The sequence below is a fragment of the Crinia signifera genome, chromosome 19 (genome assembly GCF_055691185.1).
Source record: "Crinia signifera chromosome 19, ASM5569118v1, whole genome shotgun sequence".
In the NCBI taxonomy this organism is placed as follows: domain Eukaryota; kingdom Metazoa; phylum Chordata; class Amphibia; order Anura; family Myobatrachidae; genus Crinia; species Crinia signifera.
The window spans coordinates 28,571,993-28,591,976 of record NC_139226.1 but is presented as its reverse complement, the minus strand read 5'-3'; the positions used below and the strand labels follow the sequence as shown (position 1 = coordinate 28,591,976).

At 46.1% G+C, this 19,984-nt stretch overlaps 1 protein-coding gene across 3 annotated transcripts in view; it reads left to right on the top strand.

The window, feature by feature from the left end:
* The first annotated feature begins 4,137 nt into the window (after window positions 1–4,137).
* LOC146042295 (uncharacterized) overlaps window positions 4,138–19,984 on the top strand; it is a 30,532-nt gene continuing 14,685 nt past the window's right edge. Inside the window, exons 1-4 of one of the 3 annotated variants that reach the window (XM_083162239.1) lie at window positions 4,138–4,460; window positions 5,788–5,940; window positions 15,921–16,220; window positions 17,683–17,836. In XM_083162239.1, coding sequence (XP_083018365.1) covers window positions 5,898–5,940; window positions 15,921–16,220; window positions 17,683–17,792 — 453 coding nt within the window. In that variant the 5' untranslated portion in view covers window positions 4,138–4,460; window positions 5,788–5,897 and the 3' untranslated portion in view covers window positions 17,793–17,836. Of the gene's footprint in view, window positions 4,461–5,787; window positions 5,941–9,340; window positions 11,138–15,920; window positions 16,221–17,682; window positions 17,837–19,984 lie in introns of those variants that run through there. The other 2 variants (XR_014463829.1, XR_014463828.1) reach the window with 2 other exon arrangements.

Here is a 19,984-nt window from a genome sequence, read left to right as displayed (position 1 = left end):
TGGGGGAAATTTGATAGGATGAGAGATTCAGAAAGTGGGAGATTTGGTAAAACATATCCAGTTTTTTGAAAGCGGCAATCATTTACACTGCAAAACCAGTTTGATTTTGCAGTGTAAATGATTGCCGCTTTAAAAAAAACTGGAGATTTCTTACCAAATCTGTCACTTTCTGAATCTCTAATCCTATCAAATTTCACCCAATGATTCAGTCACAAGCTCACATATTTTTTATGGTTAATGCAGAGTTCTGTTTCCCTTCGTATACTGGGGCTGATTCAGTCGGAACACTAGGCAAGTTATGATGCATGTAAGCCGCACACACTTCTAGCATGTAGGAGGTCCTTATAACCAGAGCAAAGGAACAGGGCGGGATATTCTAGGCTGCTGAGTTTTAACTTGTGGCGCATCAAACCATTTTTTTAAATTGAGAAGGCCCACCATCAGTCCTACACAGGAAAAAACACACATATTGGCCCCCACAGTATAAAAAACACACATAAACATTGATCCCCACAGTAAAAAAAACAAAACAACAGCACACATATGTTGGCCTTTTACAGATAAAAACAATAAAATAGCTTGCCACATAAACCACATTCTCCCCAACATAAATCATATTGCTGTCCACATAAATCAAACATTCTGCGGACATAAATGACATTGCTTCCCAAATAAAGCACAGCGCTCCCCACATAAATTAAATATCTCCCCACATGAAAAATAAAATAAATATTTATGTATTTATCAGACAAACAGTAAACGTCACATTGTTATTTTTTATTTATCATTTAGATTTATTATATTTAAGATATACATTACGCTGCACATTGCTTAACTTTGAAAATGCTGCATCCCCAGCCCAAAGGTTCTCCGGTAAGGACGCGCATTTAGCAGCCAGTTTTATGAGAAAATACAGAAACCGACAGATTTATTTGCCCCGTTGTCTAGAATGGACATGGGAATTGTATTCTCTTGTGTCTTACAGTACAAATCTATATTGTGGCAAAAGAAAGACTGAAAGTGCTCATTCACAATTCTGCTAACAAGAAGAATGCCCCAGGAACGGCTCTTCCTCCTGCGTCTGGTATTGTGGCATTATGACAGTTCCCCAGAATTGTTCCCCAAAGGCTACAAAACTATGTGAAGTTAGGATTGTTCTCTTTGTTCCGCCCTATAAAGTTTATTTTAGCTCACAGGAGCGTTAAACGGAGAATACAGCAATGTCCCATCGTTCTATTTTTGGTTGCTCTTTCTCCTCACTCAAGGTCTGTAGGATGTTGACGGAAATGTTTGGGGTAGGCTGGCTATTCATAGTAGTCACTTCCTAGGGGGATGCTGGAACCTCGTGTTTCATCAACATTGTATGTCACTCAATGTGGAACCTCTTAGATAATGAAGATAAGGACGGGCCCAAAAGAATTTCAGAAGGTCAATTATATATTTGGGAAAAGTCTCATTAATTATTGCTTGTTGTTTCTGTTTAGAAACAAATTCCCCCTAAAGTTGACCTGTTGCCTACAGTACATATGGCCTTGTGGCTTGAAGCCACTCCCTAGAACAGCAGTTGCCAACCTTTTTTCTCTCCCGTTCCCCTTGATTAGGCTTTTCATTCATGAGCAACCCTCCTCTCAATTTGAAATATCCACAGTACTTATGAGTGAAGTGGAAGTGAACCCTATATGAAGGAGTAGCGGAGGAGTAGTGTGCAGTCAGGAATCAGGTCCCTCTGTGTCTGGCCGCTGGCTGTGTACTGTCTCTGGTAGTGGAGGAGAAGTGTGCGGTCAGGAATCGGGTCCCTCTGTGTCTGGCCGCTGGCTGTGTACTGTCTCCGGTAGCGGAGGAGTAGTGTGCGGTCAGGAGTCAGGTCCCTCTGTGTCTGGCCTCTGTCTGTGTACTGTCTCCGGTAGTGGAGGAGTAGTGTGCGGTCAGGAATCGGGTCCCTCTGTGTCTGGCCGCTGGCTGTGTACTGTCTCCGGTAGCGGTAGGAGTAGTGTGCGGTCAGGAATCAGGTCCCTCTGTGTCTGGCCGCTGGCTGTGTACTGTCTCCGGTAGCGGAGGAGTAGTGTGCAGTCAGGAATTGGGTCCCTCTGTGTCTGGCTGCAGGCTATGTACTGTCTCCGCACAAAAGCAGGTTCTGAGCGCACTGTGGGGTTATGCCCAGCTAGGCAGTGGGTAGCCCCAAGCAGAGCGTTTGCACTTTTCTGTAGGTCACTGAGTCACACCACCATCTGGCAGACATATTTGTCTGGTTGCCATTTTTAACCACCTGGAAAAATATACAGAAACTGTAAAGCCCTGGTAGAAACTGCTACAACATGGATTCCACGGAGGTAAAGGAGGGATGACTACACATAGGGCAGCCATTGCCCGACTAATATTACAGATTTTTGCCTGACATTTAATATAAATAATTTGTGGAGCTCTGCGATTGGGTAATCACAGCCTAACCGCCACAGTAAAATCCAGCCCTGGGCAAGTCTACGAAAAGCATGTGAAAATAACGTGAACATATCTACATTAAGTAAACTAGGCCTGTATTTCTGTGTCTCCTGGATGAGGCAGAGGGCGGGATGTATTAATATACATCGCCGCCCTTCGCCTGGCAGCCGCCGCGATGCTGCCGCATATGTACTAACATATGCGGCTAGCATCGGGTTGCTGTGACGGAGACCCCCGCGATACCTGTGATGTGGTCTGCGGGGGCCTCCTTCACATCCCGGCGGCTGCCAGTGTCCCCCTGCGTCTCCTCCTCCCCCCTGCAGCCGGATGTCCTCCTGGCTGTGACACCTGCTGGGGGAGGAGGAGATCAGGAGGACGGGAGGGGGGCGCACGGACGTCAGGTGGCGATAGAAGCCCATAGACTTCTATAGGGTATCGCCACCCAGAGGGGTGCCAAGCGAAAACGGGGCGGACGGGTTATGGTAAATAGGAAAAACGGGGGTTTTACCGCATTTTCCCTTTAGTACATCCCACCCAGAATGACTGCAAATATGGGGTATATCAGATATCGTAGACATCTTTTGTGGTCCCACCATGTTACATTCAGGGGATACTTAAAATTTAGTGGTATCCCCAATATATTATTTGATATATTGGTTCATTAAACAGAAACATAACGGAAGTGAGAGGGTTCAAAGGGAGGCGGGAGGCATTTCAAAAGAGATCTATGATGGAAGTGTTAGAGGGGATCTTCGATGGAAGAGTGTTACAAAAAGGGCCAACTTTTTCATATTTATGGGCCAGATGTATCAAGATTCAGACAGTGATAAAATGGAGAGTGATAAGCTGCCAATCAGCTCCTAACTGGCATGTTACACAGCGAGTTTCAAAAATGACAGTTGGGGGCTGATTGGCTGGCCTTTTTATCACTCCCCACTTAATCACTTTTTGATGCTTGATACATCTGGCCCTTACAATGTAAAGGAACAAAATGCTGTTTATATCTTTACGAGTGTTTTTGGAACTGAGGAAGTTAGGAGCAATGGGGAGGGGAGTCATAGATGTTTGTCCCTGAAATGTTATTGTACTAGAACACAGGCTCTCAAACTCGGTCCTCTGGACACAGGCCCTTATTCTGATCGGTGCGGATATATCCGCGTGCGTTCGGCCCGCCGATGTTTTGTGTCTGCGCATGTGCAGAGGCGTCTCTGCGCATGTGCGAGCGGGGCGTACGGCCAAATCCCGCATGATCTGTGAACACTCCGAACAGGGGGTGGAGAGGGGCGTGAAGGGCTATTTGGGCTCATTACCATATGCATACGCCCCGCGTTTCATGGGCGTATGGTAATGCAGTCGTGACGCACGTGTAGGGGGCGGACATATGACATCGCCGGATGTCAGCTGCCCGCCCAGATCCCTGCTTTTGCACGGAAACATGTCCGTGTGGTCTGAGGTTGCGGGAGCTGGTGGAGCACTCGGTCCTGCATTCGATGGTCTGCGACCATCGAATGATGGGGGAGGTTCCCTTAGATGGAGGAGGCGTATTCCGTGAAAAATACACGTGCGGTCCGTTCGGCCAGCTTCTTACCGCATACGGACGGAGTTGGCGATCCATATGGAAGGCGGGGTTTCGCACGCACGGTCCTGGCCGCATATTCGGCTCCAGCCGCACCGATCAGAATAAGGGCCACAGTGCATCGGCCCCCTTGTATAATATATTGATGTCTTAGAAATCCCAGCTCTAGTAACCATACAGTGCGCACAGCTCATGCTACAACATGGTAAAGTGCAGACACCCACACCTCTATGATTGGCCCTAGGGAGAGGAAGAAGAGGACGACCACGGCTATACACTCTGCCGGGTCTCAGACTCCCCCGCGTCCAGCAGCTGCACATGACCTAACAGGAAAAAACACTTTCTGCTTTTATGTATGCAGCGCAACAATAATGCCGTATAAAGGAACCAAAGGAAATAACTGAGACGAAAGCTGAGGAGCGGCAGATATGGGGGGTGGATGCAGGTGAGAAAATATTCCTCCATTGCGCAATATCCTGTGACGCCGCGCACTGCGAAGATGCCCAGTGTGACGTCCTGGAACGTGTCTCACAGCAAATACTTAGTGTGATGTTTTACTCAGTCGTTAACCCTTTGGGGGAAATGTACAAAGAGGGGAGTTCTACTTCACATGGGATGTTGCTATCAATCAGATCCTGTCTATTATCTTCTAGAGCAGGGGTTCTCAAACTCGGTCCTAAGGAAAACACCACACCCCCCCCAGTTTGATTTACAGGTCACCTGACAGGTGCATTCGTTACTGACCGACACATTTTTAAAGATCCACAGTTGGAGCTAATTATTTCACTCGTGATGCTGTGAGGTGACCTGCAAAACATGCACTGCGTGAGGTCCTGAGGACTGAGTATGGGAACCTGTGTTCTAGAGCACAGGCTCTTAAAGTCGGTACACAGTGCAGGTTTTCCAGGTCTCCTCACAGAATCACAAGTGAAATAAATAGCTCCACCTGTGGATCTTTAAAAAATGTGTCAGTCAGTAATGAGTGCACCTGTGCACCAGCTGGGTGACCTGTAAACCGTGAACTGTGGGGGGTCCTGAGGACCAAGTTTGAGAACCACTGTTCTAGAGGGTGCTCAATAAATAAGAAGTCAATTCTGATTGGTTGTCCGTGGCAACATCCCATAGATAGAATACACATCTTAGTAAATTTCCTCCTTCGAGTGCCGAGTGAATTTGTCAAAATAGGTGTGAAAATTGGCAAGCAAACATTGTTATCGATCATAATGACCTGTACTGTGACCTTATATAGGAAATATCATCTGTTTTACACAAAAAAATGATTTGAGTTTATATAACAAATGTGAGCGACGTTGGCATTTCTAGCAGAGATGTTGGCACTCAAAGGGATAAAATGTTGAACAGCACTTGATCCCTAAAAAAGTTATCCCCCTAAAAGCAGCCAGTGAGGGGAATCCTAGACCCAGAAATCGTACACATATTTGTAGTATTGTTGACAGATACATTCCAGACAGCATTCCTTACACACAGTCCCCAGGGCAGGATGCGGAGGATTATCTGTGCTTACTGGCAGCATTTGAGTGGGTGAATCCTTTTTATATTGGCATCCAGGGGGACTAAATTCTTCATGGCTGCCAAATGGGATCTCTCTGGCTGGTATTTTTAAAATCAACTTCCTTTTTTTTTTTCTTCTTAGTCTCTTTTTTTTCTTATTCCAAAACATGGAATTCAAAGATTTCCAGGAGACTTTTTTTAATTTTAGTTATATTTAAAGCCGTCCTGGTGATTGATTGCTTTTTTTGAACATTTCCCAGAATCCATTTCTCGCATCGCTAACAGTACAATAACGCTTCAGAGGGGATACGGTCAGGATGCCGGTCACTACATCAGAACATCAGCCCCGGAAATTCCGACATCACTGGAAATGTGCGTGCCGAAAATCCAGCCAGCCGGCATCCCAAACGCAAGTATGCCAAGGACTGTTAGGGCTAGGCCGCCGATGGAATAGAAGGTAGATTAACACAACTGCGCTCAGCTTGTATGTGCTCTATGCTAGGCCCAGGTGCTGCTAGTCTCATAAAGGGTATCGCAGTCCCTTTCTTTATTTAGATATGAAGATAGGTTGGGGTGAGACAGCGCTATCCTGTTTGTATTGGTGCTATGAGAATGTGTATATGAGCAAAGAATAAGAATAAAGATTAGAGAATAGATGTATAAAACAATGTCAGATTTATTCAAAGGTCAATATATAAGAAATATATTTCTATGCAAGCAGCTTAAAGTGTAGTGTCCTTGTACTTGTGCTAGTACCAGACTCTGATGTAGGGGTGGTGGAGTGGTGCTTACCCTAAGGGTAAGGGGGGGTGGGATACCTCTGTGGGTATTTAATTGGTGTTTTAATTACACCTGTGAGGGGTCCCCCAAGCGGGGATTCCTGTGGCAAGTGTCACCAGAAGAGTGTTCCCAAACGGGTATTTCAGATAGTCTGTACTAGACTTCTTTGGCTACCGTAGGCCCTGTGACAGGACCTACGGTCTCTCCTGGTGATTTGTCCCAGGAATAGAGTCTGGGTGATGGGGTGGAGATGTCTGTGTTCTCAGCAGGGAGGTGCCTTAAGGGCTTCGGGCGATTCTGGTGAACCCCCTTACAATCTCATAGGTATAAATACCTATGCCCTCTCTGCTCAACACTGTCCAGATAATGCAAGTGTCTCAGTTACAAAATGCTGCTAGCGGCGTCCCGCATCGCAGTTTGTTGCAAAGTGTGACTCACGGTTCCTGGGTCGAAGTTCTCTGCGGGGATGCAGCAGTGTTCAGCAGTGTGCAGTTTGTCCCCGGAGCTCTCCTTCCTCCTCCGTGTAGATGCGTGTCACAGTGTTCCTCCGGCCACTTCCGGGTCTCTGATCTCGCGAGACTTCGGGCGCCGGGTGTACAGCGCTGGTACGCTGCGTTGGTCTGATCTGGGTCTCTGTAGAAGCAAAGAATCACTTGGTAGGGTGGTGTGGGATGCGAAATGTCTGTCTTAGCAACGCGTTTCGGCTCCACTGGCCTTTCTCAAGCTTAATGTCAGTTGTCTGAGGTGCTCATTAAGTAGGCTTGCACCTTCTCATTGGCTGATGCTCCCGGTGGAATAGGTTTAGGCATTAGTGGGGGTTAGTGTTAAGGCCCCCATACACTATGTGACTTCTACGGGAGAAGTCGCATCCAATTTTCCTTGAGTCATACATCGCATGCGGACCTTTGTGCTCCACTCCGTGCTGCGAGGAGGGGGTCCGACTCGGAGATCTTACATGCAGTACGTATGATCTCCAGGTCTGATCCGATGCATCCAATTTCTCAGCCCGATCCGCCGGAATTGGGTGAAAACGGGACCAAATCGCATAGTGTATGAGGGGGGCCTTAAGGCTGCAGAGAGGGAGGGTTAGGGTTAAGCACTAACAGGGTAGGTTAGGGTTAAGCACTAAAAATGGGGAGGGGGGTTAGGCACTAAGTGGGGAGGGTTAGGCACTAAGTGGGGAGGCGTTAGGATAGGCTGGGTTAGGATAGGCTGCAGGAGGAGGCATTAGGGTTAGGCTTCAGGGAGGGAGGGTTAGACACTAGGGATGGTTAGGGTTGGGCTGTAGGGGGGGGGGGTTAGACACTAGGGATGGTTAGGGTTGGGCTGTAGGTGGGGGGGGGGGCGTAAGGGTTAGGCATCAGGGAGGGTTCTGGTTAGGGTTAGCCACTAAGTAACATTATGTAGGGAGGGGTAGGGAATATTTTGGACCATCAGGATGCCACTGTCAGTCCTCTGACCATTGGTGTCCCGATCACTGGCCACCCATATGTATTCCCTTCAGAGTCTCAATTGAAATTCCAATTTGTATTTTTGGTCATTGATTCCAGGGGTATACTTACTATCAATCTGTTTATCAAAGCCACCAATTAACCTGGATGGTCATCAAATGGTTTATCAGGTGCTTGTATCCATACATTCTTGGGTCTCTGCGTGCAACAAAGTAATTTAAGGAAATTTACATAAAATAAATGAGTAACGGGGGAGATTCAGGTTCGTTTGCAAAAGCAAACTCCGGTACTTGTGTATTATCACGGCGCCCCCGATGTTGGTCGCGCAATGTTTTTATCGCATTGCATCGATGACATGCGATGCGACGCGATTTTACACCACTATTCAATTAAAAATTGTACAAGCACCCTAATGGGTGCTTACAATGTAAAATGCACCCCCACGCCACCCCCCCTATAAACGTGAACCCGAAGCGTGGCGAGAGCACCGAGCCCGCGAGGGGCGGCGGTACGCGTCCTACGACCTTTTCATACCCCCACTATCCACGTCGGCGTGGAGTTGATATTATATAGTGTGGCGAGCGCAGCGAGCCACCGAGCCCGAAGCGTGGCGAGCGCAGCGCGCCCCGCGAGGGGATGTGTATACCTGTGAAGTGGATAGTGGGGGTATGAAAAGGTCGTAGGACGCGTACCGCCGCCCCTCGCGGGCTCGCTGCGCTCACCACGCTTCCGGTTCACTTTTATAGTGGGGGGTGACGTGGGGGTGCATTTAACATTGTAAGCACCCATTAGGGTGCTTATACAATTTTTTATCGAATCCCATCGCATAGTATGGCATTGTATGCCATATACAATGTCATACAATTTTAAAATAGTATGCCATTGTACAACATCGCGCGATATCGCATCGCATACCATCGTATGCCTCATGGTATGCGATGCGATGGGCGCCGTGATAATACACAAGTACCCAAAGTCCTCTTTTAATGGACACAACCGTGCTGCACTGCAGGTGGGGCAGATGTAACATGTGCAGAAAGAGTAACATTTGGAGGAGTACATACAGGCTGCTTTAGTTCAGTTTGAAGACACCCTACCCAAATATAACTCTCTTTGCACATGTTACATCTGCCCCACCTGCAGTGCACATGGTTTTGTCCATTAAAGAAGGTGTTTGCTTTTGCAAAATGATAACACAAAAGCCATTTTTGCCAATATAAATCCCATCATTCAGGTTCTGCTGTGTGGACCAGATGTTCTAAACTTCAAAAAATGATAAAATGGAGATTGATAAACTACCAGCCAATCACCTCCTAACTGCCATGCTACAGGCTGGGTTTTAAAGATGACAAGTAGGAGCTGATTGGCTGGTTGTTTATCCCTCTCCACTTTATGAAGCCTAGCGCTTCTGTCCCTGTGTCTTTGAAACGCTGTTCATTTTGCGAAACGCGTGAGTTTACTATGTACAGGTCATGGCAAGCAGGATATGCTGCGTATTGTACAAATGTTACTGCATCTTCCTTTTGAAATAAAACAGTAGCAATTGTTTCCTATTAAATAATGTAATAATTACTTATTTTAGAACAAGACACCGTACAGGAGGTACCAAAACCAGATCTATACCGGATCGGCCTTGATTCTCTGCGTCTTTAACTGTTTTACTGCCAGGGGAAAGCGGTTCTAGAGTCATTTTTAGTATCAGTAAACACAATGCAATGCTTCTTGTGACTGTGACGATCTTTCCTGTAACAATAAGACCTCACTCCATGCCAAACTGTAATATTTAGAATAATGAGAGGCCACAGGATGCGAGGACGTTGCCAGCTATAATACTTTGCGATAGCTTGTAGGACACCTGGTTCTTATCTCTCCAAGATACTTCTTGGAATAGTCATTAAACTGGGGGGAAAAAATAACTTCTACATCATTTACTATGAAGTGCAAAGGAAAATAAAATCAGCCTTAGGCATTTGTCTGTTTATATTGAGGTTAAAGGAGAAAGACGACTTTATACCTTTTGTTTATTTTTTCATATTTTATTTTAATTTGTCAAAATGAACATGAGCGTACAGGACTAGGGCCCTTGATAAAACTGCAAGCTACAGCGGCGAAACGCGTTAGTTCTTATGGTCTGTCATCAGTGACTCTACTCAAGAGCCACCTTCCATTTGGAATGGGATGTGTGATGTGTTTGTGTACATTGCTTCACATACTACCGAGCAGATTCAGCGGCAGGCGTTTGGCCTGGGGGTTTGTTCGTCCGGGCACCAGGTGGTGTCAAACCGCTTGCTAAGCATTAAAAGATTGCTGCTTAGTGACCAGTCCTGAATCACCCCATTACCTAACAGCTAGACATATGTTCCAGTTAAAGGGCCATACACCTGTATTTGAAGAACATATTTTGCCAGGTTATGGGATAAATAATCAACGGTGTCTAGATCCCCAATCACTAGTCGACCACTGATGGTCGACAGTGAGTAAATGTCATTCGGTCTACAACATGATGGTCGACAAGCATTGAGTTGAAAAGCATTGGGTTGACACCTTTAGGTCGACATGGGGAAAGGTCGACATGGGTCAAGGTCGAGATGACTTTAGGTCAACAGGTCATTAGGTCAACACATGCATTATGTCGGCATTGTCTATGTTGACAGTCAAAGGGTCGGCATGGTGTTTTTCACTGTTTATTGAGCCGACATGTGCCGACAGGTGGTATTTCATGCCCTACCATCCACTAGGGTGTGGTGGGAGAATATAATATATATATATAATGTTGACCTACGCATATTTCGACCTTTCCCCATGTCGACCTAATGGTGTTGACCAACTTGTTGAATACTAAATGATCCCAACCCGATTAAATTGACACATAAGAATGGTTGACATACTCTAGGTTGACAATGACTAAAGGTTGACACAAGCAAAATGTTGACAGGTGCATGGTCAACACGGGATAAGGTTGACATGAGTTTTCACAGGTTTTTGACTGTCGACATATGTCGACATGGACACCATATAAGTGTACCACGCTCACTCGCATGGTTCGCTATACTTGAGGGCATGGCGCTGAGCACACTAATAGATTCTCTCTCTATGCCCACTGTAATGGTAAAGTATAAACAAATCCATTCTGAAAAAATCGTGAAAAACTTGTGTAGACCTTTTTCTATATTGATGATGTACGGTTAAACCTTGTGTCAACCTTCTGTCAATATCGACCTAGAGTATGTTGACAATTCTTTCCTACTCACTTTCGACTTTCAGTGGTCAAACTAGTAATTGTTGACCTAGACATTGTCGACCAGCCGACAATGCCGGAGACCATTTTGCCATGCCAACAGATCAACTGTATGACTATGTATAACCCTTAACATATTATTATTAGCAGTATCATCATTTCACTATTTATATTATCTGCTGACCATTTCCATTTCTGAAAGATTTTTACATGTGATTTTGACCTTTTTTTTATGTAACTGCCTTTATAAATGTTTATACTGTATAAAACAAATGTTTTTTAGATTTACTATCCAATCTTAGTTATCCACTTACGTCCGATGCGTAGAATATTTGCGCACTGTGACCATTTTGCTATTTTAGGGTACATGACTTGCCCCCCCCCCCCCCCCCCCCCCAAAAAAAGGCGAATGTTGGAAGTGTCATTAGGTACTAGCATTAACCCTTTGAGTGCCAACATCTCAGTGAGCGACGTGCAAAATATCGGCTGAAATTACCAGAGCCTCTCACATTTGTTATATAAATTCAAATAATTTTTTTTTTTTTAAGTTAAAAAAAGGATAATATTTCTTATATCAGGTAAATATCACAGATCATTATGACGAATAAAAATGTTTGCTTGGCAGTTTTCACAACCATTTTTGACAAATTCACTTGGCACACAAAGGGTTAAAAGGGGAGTCATTTCCAGGAGAAGGCTCCTCATCGGGCATCTCCCTGATAAACATGGGCAAAGGCAGGTAAAGTTGGCCAAAGACGGCCAAATAAATACTTTAGTAAACAGTCGAGGAAGATGCTGTGAAGATAATAGGTTATTTCAGCATGGGAACGAGTGTTTGTTAAATATGCATTTGGCTGCTGACAGGATGTGTACGTTTAGTTTCCTGGAGAGGAACACATGTTAAATATTACTTTTACCCACGCATCCCAACGGTTCCTGGCACTGATGACACTCACCGCCTGCTGCAGGTAGTTAGAGGGACACTTGTTAGGTGCTTCAATAACAGTTGGGGCGATTCAGACCTGATTGCTCAGGTCCGAATTCACTACCCCGGCTGGTGGTGGAGGTTTGTGCATGCGTGACTATGCGCATGTGGTAGCCCCGGAGCTAACGCCTTCAGCGAGTTTCCCACTCGCCGATGCATACGCTCACTGATGGGAGGGCAAGGGGGCAGGCAAGTTGCTGGGCTGCGCCTAGTGTTTCATGGGCACGCCCACAGAAACGCTGGGCGGGCCAGTCAGTCAAAGTAAGTATAGACTTTTATCTACAAAGGGAGGAAAATTCATTCAATAGTGAGCGACCATCAAATGATTTTTCCTCCTTGCGGCCGCATGCAAGTGAATCGGGCCCACAGTGTGGTACACTGACCTAGGTGAGGTATCATCTGGTGCTTTGTGTAGGCAATTATGACACGGGGATTCATTGGCTGTCAGGAATTCTATGCCCCATAATGCAACAGTGCTAGTGAGCAGAGTTGCCATAGCAGATTAGATGCTGCTGGTACTTTCCGGCCCTGTTGGGTGGACCCAGGAGAGGAGGCGGAGCAAGACCAGAGCAGCATGCAGAAAATAACATGTTAGTGTGCACCACCGTAAGAGATGGCCGTTCAGTGTAGATATTGTGATGACAACAAAACAATCGGGCGCAAGTTCAAGTCTCCGCTCCACTCACATATACATATAAAATATAGAAAAAAGTTAATTGAATAACACAGACTTCGACTGTTAAATGACAATTAGAGCTGCTCCCTGCGGCAATCCTGAGATTTCTTTAGATTTCCCATATAAAATGTAATATTCAAAGATTAAAACTATTCATAAAAAGACATTTAACACATACATCAATTACTTTTGGCCAACTCCGGAGTGGATCCCCACCTTTTTGGGGGTAAAAACAGTCCCACAGATAGAACTGGACTTATAAACAATTAGATTATTGTGATGATCCCATTAAACCCCAGCTAAGAAACATGGGTATAGATGATATCCGATCCTCATTGGAAAGATCAGCCGACTTGTTTAGGTGTTAAAAAAGCCTCAATGGCTAAAAGACAAGGGCCCTTATTCTGATCTGTGCGGACTTTTCCGAATTCTTTCGGATGGCGTTTTTTAGCCGTCTGCGCATGCGTGGAGAACGCGACGCGCATGTGCCACGCATGGTCTCCGTACTTGTTCTCATTAATACCGTACAGAAATGTGCACCGCAATCACTCGGGCAATATGGGCGTGTTATGGGCCCTGCTGCACAATACTATCCAGCACACGGCCCTACGTGGACAATTCAGCCGCGGACAATCCCAGCGGCTGCTGCACGGGCCTGCTACTGGGGCCAGGTGGCACAGACTCCACGGCCTCCTCAAGAGAATCTTGACCAAGCGGTGGGGATGCTGTTGAACGAGAAATTACCAATTACCACACATTCCATACCAAATGTTAAACATCTACTTATGGCCTGGCAAATAATTACCTTCAAGCGTAGAAGCCATCACTTCCGCTGGGGACTCGCTGTCTATAGTGCTCACCCCCCGGATCTCCTCCACTGCAATACAGCACTGGGCCATCTCTTCCAGGGGGGTGAGCTCTAGCTTGGATGGCATGGGGCCAGTCCCAGAGGTGTGGCTGTGTTCCCACCGCTGGGTCAATTTCTTCTTGAGGTTGCCTTTGAAGTCGTGCCACCTGCAATCAAAGTGTACATATTAATACATGTAACTCCTCATGTTTGCTGTACCACCCATTGCAATCTGAAACATAATACAACATGTGCCTACTGACAACAAACTTACATTATATTCATTTTTCAAACCAACCCTTAGAACATACAAAAACAGTCACCCTCCAATAACTATCAATTCAATGTCATGGCCAACATGTCTCTGCCTCCAAGCAACGTGAACACCCATTGCCCAACTCCATCTAATATTGAATGTTAACATTACTGGACTTGTACTACTCAAATGTAACACACATGTACTTGCCTCTTCTTAACATGCTCCGTCTGACGAACTTGTGGAGCCACTGCATTAATCTCCGCCGTTATCTCCTCCCAGATCTTCCATCTCCTTGTGTGTGTCAACTTCCCCGCTGGGCACTAAATTAAATCACGTGCCCTGTTCACCAGGATGTCATGCTCCCGCGGTTCATATGCCATGTTTCTTGTGGTTGGTTCCTCTGTTGCCCCACTGTGGCCACGGGCACGGGCACTGCCACTGCCACGGCCACCGGTTGCTGTACCTGAAGTGCTGGGCTGGCTACTCTGTTGGGAAGCCACCTGCTGTGTTCCCAATGATTCTGCTGATGCTGAGGATGGCCCAGCTGCTGATTGGCCTGATGTTGATGGGCCATCTGGGTGCTCTGGGTTGAGGGGCACATAGGTGGTGTTGGCCTCCATGCGGGACAACAGATTCTGCACCACCTGGTCTTCCTCTGAGTCTGAGCCTGGCATGGTTGCAACAAGTGTTTGCCTCTCTAGGACAACTTTAAATACAATTTCTGTAATTGGCGTTAATCAGCTGCAACCTGCGTTCCGTACGGCCGCGTCCCGTACGCCAGCGTCAACCGTGCGGCGCATACGGCCCGCCCCTTGGTGTTGAAAAATATTTCCAAAAAACCTGGCAAACTCAGTAAGTCTGATTTATTAGCTAAATGCAGATTCCAACACCAATGACCAAATAAAACTGAGGTCAGACATGAAATGTATATTTGAATGTACTTCTGTACTGTGCACTTGTTTGCTATGTAGTACAACTGACACTACCCATTCCATATGTCAATCCAGTCCACCACTTAGCCACAAGTAATCAGTGCTAGCATCCAAATCACATGTGAAAGCACTCCAAAATCAGCCAGGATTCTAGCTACTTTTCATTCCACCTCTGTAGTATGGCCCAGTAGAAGGTAAGTGTACACATGGCACCATGGCCTAATTTTGGGAAAAGGTCTGCCACTATTTGCTATGTTTCTGTTGCATAGCTTTCATTATAAAATAGCTGTTTAGTTCCTTGTTGAGTTAGGTGTAAGTGTCTAGTGATAAGGACTATTTCACCTGGTGCTTATACCCATGTTTGGTGAATGTTATAGATTATATATAATGTGTTTACATCTTAGTTTAGACTGTAGGTTTAGGATGGGGGTGCGATGCAATGGGTTAGCCGTATGTTCGGGCGCATACACGCTGTTAGTGTTAAAATGAACAATAAAGTTAATACAAAATATCACTCTGACCAACCAATGACAGCACATGATTGTTTGATTAGTGCCATTCCTAAAATGGCTGCCTACCAGCGAGCACAACCATTCTCCACTGCGGAGCTGCTCTCGCTGGTGGCAGTTATGGAACGGAGACTGGGGCAGGCAGGACCCTTCATCTCTAATAGGAATAAGCGCCGGGCATACGTTGCGGCCCGGCGCCGCATATTCGCCCGCACTCATGTGCGGAGGACCATCGCCCAACTGGAGAGGCGATGGTCCGACCTGCGGAGGCGGGAGCCGGAGCGTCTGCAGGCTCTGAGGTGGCGTCTGCAACGCTGTAAGTATTTTTGGCAAATACATATAAATGACAGTGGCCAGGATTCGGTCTGCTTCAAAATTGTTAATATGGAGAGTAACAAACAGGCAGCCAATCAGCTCCTACCTGGCATTTTACAACTACAGTCTGTGACATGACAGGAATGATCTGATTGGCTGTGTGTTTATCACTCTACATTGTATCACTTTTGAAGGCTAGTGCATCTAGGCCAGTGAGTGTTTGCATTTTAACATTATTTAATATTAATATTACATGAGGTCAATTGGGTGTTTATGACATAGAAAAGCCATATACTATATGTGTGATATATAACACATATATAATGTGGTTATGAGATGTACTTGTTAGAGTAATTTCAAAGTCAAATGACACTCACCCATTTTGTTTGTTTAACCCACAGCGCGGGAGAGAGCCAGACAGGCACGTCAGGAGGCCCAGGAGGTGGGCAGAGAGGCGGACAGACAGGAGGTGGCCAGTGAGGAGGCCTCCCAGGAGGTGGCCATTGAGGAGGCCAGACAGGAGGTGGCCATTGAGGAGGCCACACAGGCCCAGAATTTTGTCACAGAGGAGGACACGGAGGAGGCACAGGAGGTCGGCCAGGAGGTCGAAGTGGAGGAGGAGGAGGTGCCCCTACCCCTCGACGATGTGCCACCACCTCCCAATGTGGAGGACGACGACCTGGTGGAGCTGCCTGGCAGGGGTAAGTAGACATAATGCTTCATTACTGAGTTAGGTACAGTTTGTAATGTCGCACAGCTGATTCAATTTTCCTATAATATAGTAAAGAGTAGTCCCAAAAAATGGGAAACAACAGACACACTTTGGTCTTATAGGGCCATGCTGCAAACGTGCAATCTGGATGCTCATGTAGGTGATGAGTGTTTATTTATGGAGGCTCTTTGTATAGAAGCAACAATAAAACATCAATGGAATATGGGCAGGCCTGATTTATACAGGAGTCCCAAGTGGGCAGTTTGCATGGGCACCCCTCTAGCCAGTGTGCCCGTGTTGTTGTCATGTATTTTTGTAAGGTATTATGTATGATGGATTGACCTTAGAAATTGTTTGGTGTATGGAAGCGGATTAGTGCTGCACTTTCACCTATCTGGCAAATGTGACAAGGAATCATGAAGTAATGGGAAGAGGGAGTAGTCTAGCATTTTCCTGTGGTATCTATTCTATCTATTCTATCTATTCTATCTATCTATCATGCAGTTTAGCTATTAAGCATAAATTCACCATCGGTACTCTCATGCTTAAACCCTTAACACTTAACTATAACTTATCTACAAATAACGACACGGACACAAGTGCTGGCGTTTCAAATAACGAATGTCAAATTTATTTCGACAACTGACTAATGACTATAAATATTGGTGGCGGCACTAAAGAACGGTCAGATTAAAGAAAAAGGGGGTGGGGTAGGATCACCATACCATTCACACACCGCTGGTGACCAACTCTCCCAGCCAACCACCCGGGTCGGTGGTGGCAGCCATCTTCCGTGCATAGAAGTATGGCTCGTGACAATCGACGCCTGGAGAGCTCACCCACTAACCTACACACATTCCATCTACACAATTGACCGTTCTTTACCGCCGCCTAAGAAGAAAAATAGAGACAGAAGAGTAGGGATGGGAGGGTGGGAAAATTCTCCAAGAGAGGCTGAAACTCCCTGGTCACAAGACCCTTCTAACCCTCTACTCCTCCCCTTGCACCCATTGGCTGCCAGACGCAGCACACTGTCCCTTCATTAACTGTTTCCTAGCCTGCAGCATGATAGCCCTTCAGTGATTTATGTCACCTCCTGCCTAATCAGCCATCGGTGTTACTGTAACATGCAGGTATATATGTATGGGTCAATGTGGCATGATGTAGTGGGTGTATGTTTTGAGTTGAGTGAGGAGTCTTTGGCCAGGACAACTGTGAGTGATCCTCAAGTGTGGTTGTGTTTTTGATATATAGATTGTGAAATGTATATGTCACACAAGTGTGTGTGTTGTGGCAGCATCATGATCATATATTTGATGACATTACATACAAGAGTGGCTCAGGCTTTTTTTGTATGTATGATTTCTCATGGTGTAGGTACTTAGGATTGACTGTACAAGGTGTACGTGAGTAGCATAATTAATGTTGTACCCCCTTTCTCATGCACACAGATTACCAGGAGCCACCCCAGGGAGTAAGAGGGGCTCTCATGAGCTTAAGGGAGGACCTGAGGCGGATGACCGCTCATGTGGAGGACCTCTGTGTCCTGCTGCTGGACTGATGGTGGTCCATGTTATTTAATTTTTTAAATAAAAGTTTGCCGTTGTTTAAGAAGTTGTCTGTGTGTTATTTTAGTATTTAACATTAAAAGTATAAATAGCATTTAAAACACAAACATGTGGATGTTTAGATATGTACACAGCAAAAGGGTAGATGACATTTTTTTTGCCATAGGGAATGTTAGGGTTAATCTATAGTGCTTGTAAGTGTTTAAGGATCAATTAGCTAAATAACAGATGACCAGGAGCAACAATCTGTTCTCAAAGTGGTTTGCTAATTGCATAAGTGTGTCATGTGATCTATGTGGGAACTCTGATAACAGTAGTCTGGTTTTTTGCGGAAGTACACCGCATCTGTGCGTAGTGGCCGGTTCGCGTCCGTTCTGACGCGGGAAGGCCGTGCATACGCGGTCAGACCGTGCAGAATCTGAGTGTTTCTCCCGCACACGCATGGTTTTTATGTCGTCCGTAAACACGCCCTGTTCTTAAAGAGTGAGTCCGTCCGAATGCGGAGGACACGTGGGCGTATCTACGGACGAAGCCCGCACGCCGCCGAACAGCGTGGCGTGCGGACCGCACCGTCAGAATTCGGGAATATCTGCACCGATCAGAATAAGGCCCAAGATTTAGTACCTTTTCTGGTGGTGTCAGGCCCGCCGACAGGGGGGGGGGGTGTCTGTGGGGTCTGGAGTCCCGGGCCCTCACAGAGAAGGGGGCCCAGACCTGGTCCTAAAACTATTTTAACATCAAATAGCTCCTTACCAGCTGTGTATCTACCATGATTTCTGTCCCCATCCATGCCGTTGTGTGTCCATCGGCTCTGCTGCAGCCAGACTCTCTACTCTGGTCTCGGACAGCAGGGGCTGGTGGGACATGTATTTTTTTAAAGTGTCTGGCAGCCAGGCATTTAGAAAAAAAAACTACAGGTCCCAGCAGCCCCTGCTGGCCGGACCAGAGCAGACTAGACCAATGGAGGCCTGAAGCAGTACTCGGTAAGAGATGCTGCTGAGGAGGCACAGAGTGCTGCAGGGTGCACTGCCTGTGCGGATGAGGGGAGGAGGAGGACCCAGCAAGCCACAGGGATCAAAGAAAACACTGCAGCGAGGATCTTCCTGTCAGCCCCACCAGTGAGTACTTGTATTATGTATTCTTGTTCATTCTGATCTCTTCTGCTTTCTGCAATTGCTGCGGCAGGATCTCCCAGTCTATTTACACCACCAGAAGAGGTACTAAAACTTGTCTTTTAGCCATTGAGGCTTTTTTATCACCTAAACAAGTCGGCTGATCTTTCCAATGAGGATCGGATATCATCTATACCCATGTTTCTTAGCTGAGGTTTAATGGGATCATCACAATAATCTAATTGTTTATAAGTCCAGTTCTATCTGTGGGACTATTTTTACCCCCCAAAAAGGTGGGGATCCACTCCGGAGTTGGCCAAAAGTAATTGATGTAAAATATGTGTTAAATGTCTTTTTATGAATAGTTTTATTCTTTGAATATTACATTTTATATGGTAAATCTAAAGAAATCTCAAGATTTTTAGTTATCCTGCTGTGTGGCGCTCTCTCTTATGTATGTATGCATATATATATATATATATGGTACTCTTTACCTAGAAGGGCGCCCATCGCGGCCATCGCGGGCATTGCATGCACTAAAAAATCGGGTGCGATGCGTCCGACGCGATGCCCGCGATTTCCCATAGGGAACAATGTTAAATGTCCCAATTGACCCGATTTTCCTGTTCAATGTCTCAATTGACCCGATTTTTTCCATAGGAAACAATGTTAAATGGGCCACAGAGGCATCGCGTCGGTCGCATCGCATGCGATTTGTTGGTCGCATGCGATGCGACCGACGCAATTTTTTTTTACTATCGATCAAAATCGTGGGCGCCCTTCTAGGTAAAGAGTACCATATATATATATATATATATATATACTAGGTGATTCATCGCGCCCTACGGGCGCTCTTCACACCGGCGTAAGGGGCTACGCCCCTTAATTTGTGAACATTTGTATTGTGAGAAATATGGATAGAATTGTATGAAAGATGCCCTGTATTGCAGCTTCTGGCAGTGGGTGAGGGTCCAGCGTGGCAGCACAGGAGTACCGGACAGTGGCCCTGAGTCAGTGTCTCCTCCTACTGGGTGGGAGTTAGGGTGCATGAGAGCAGGAGGCTGGGATATGAG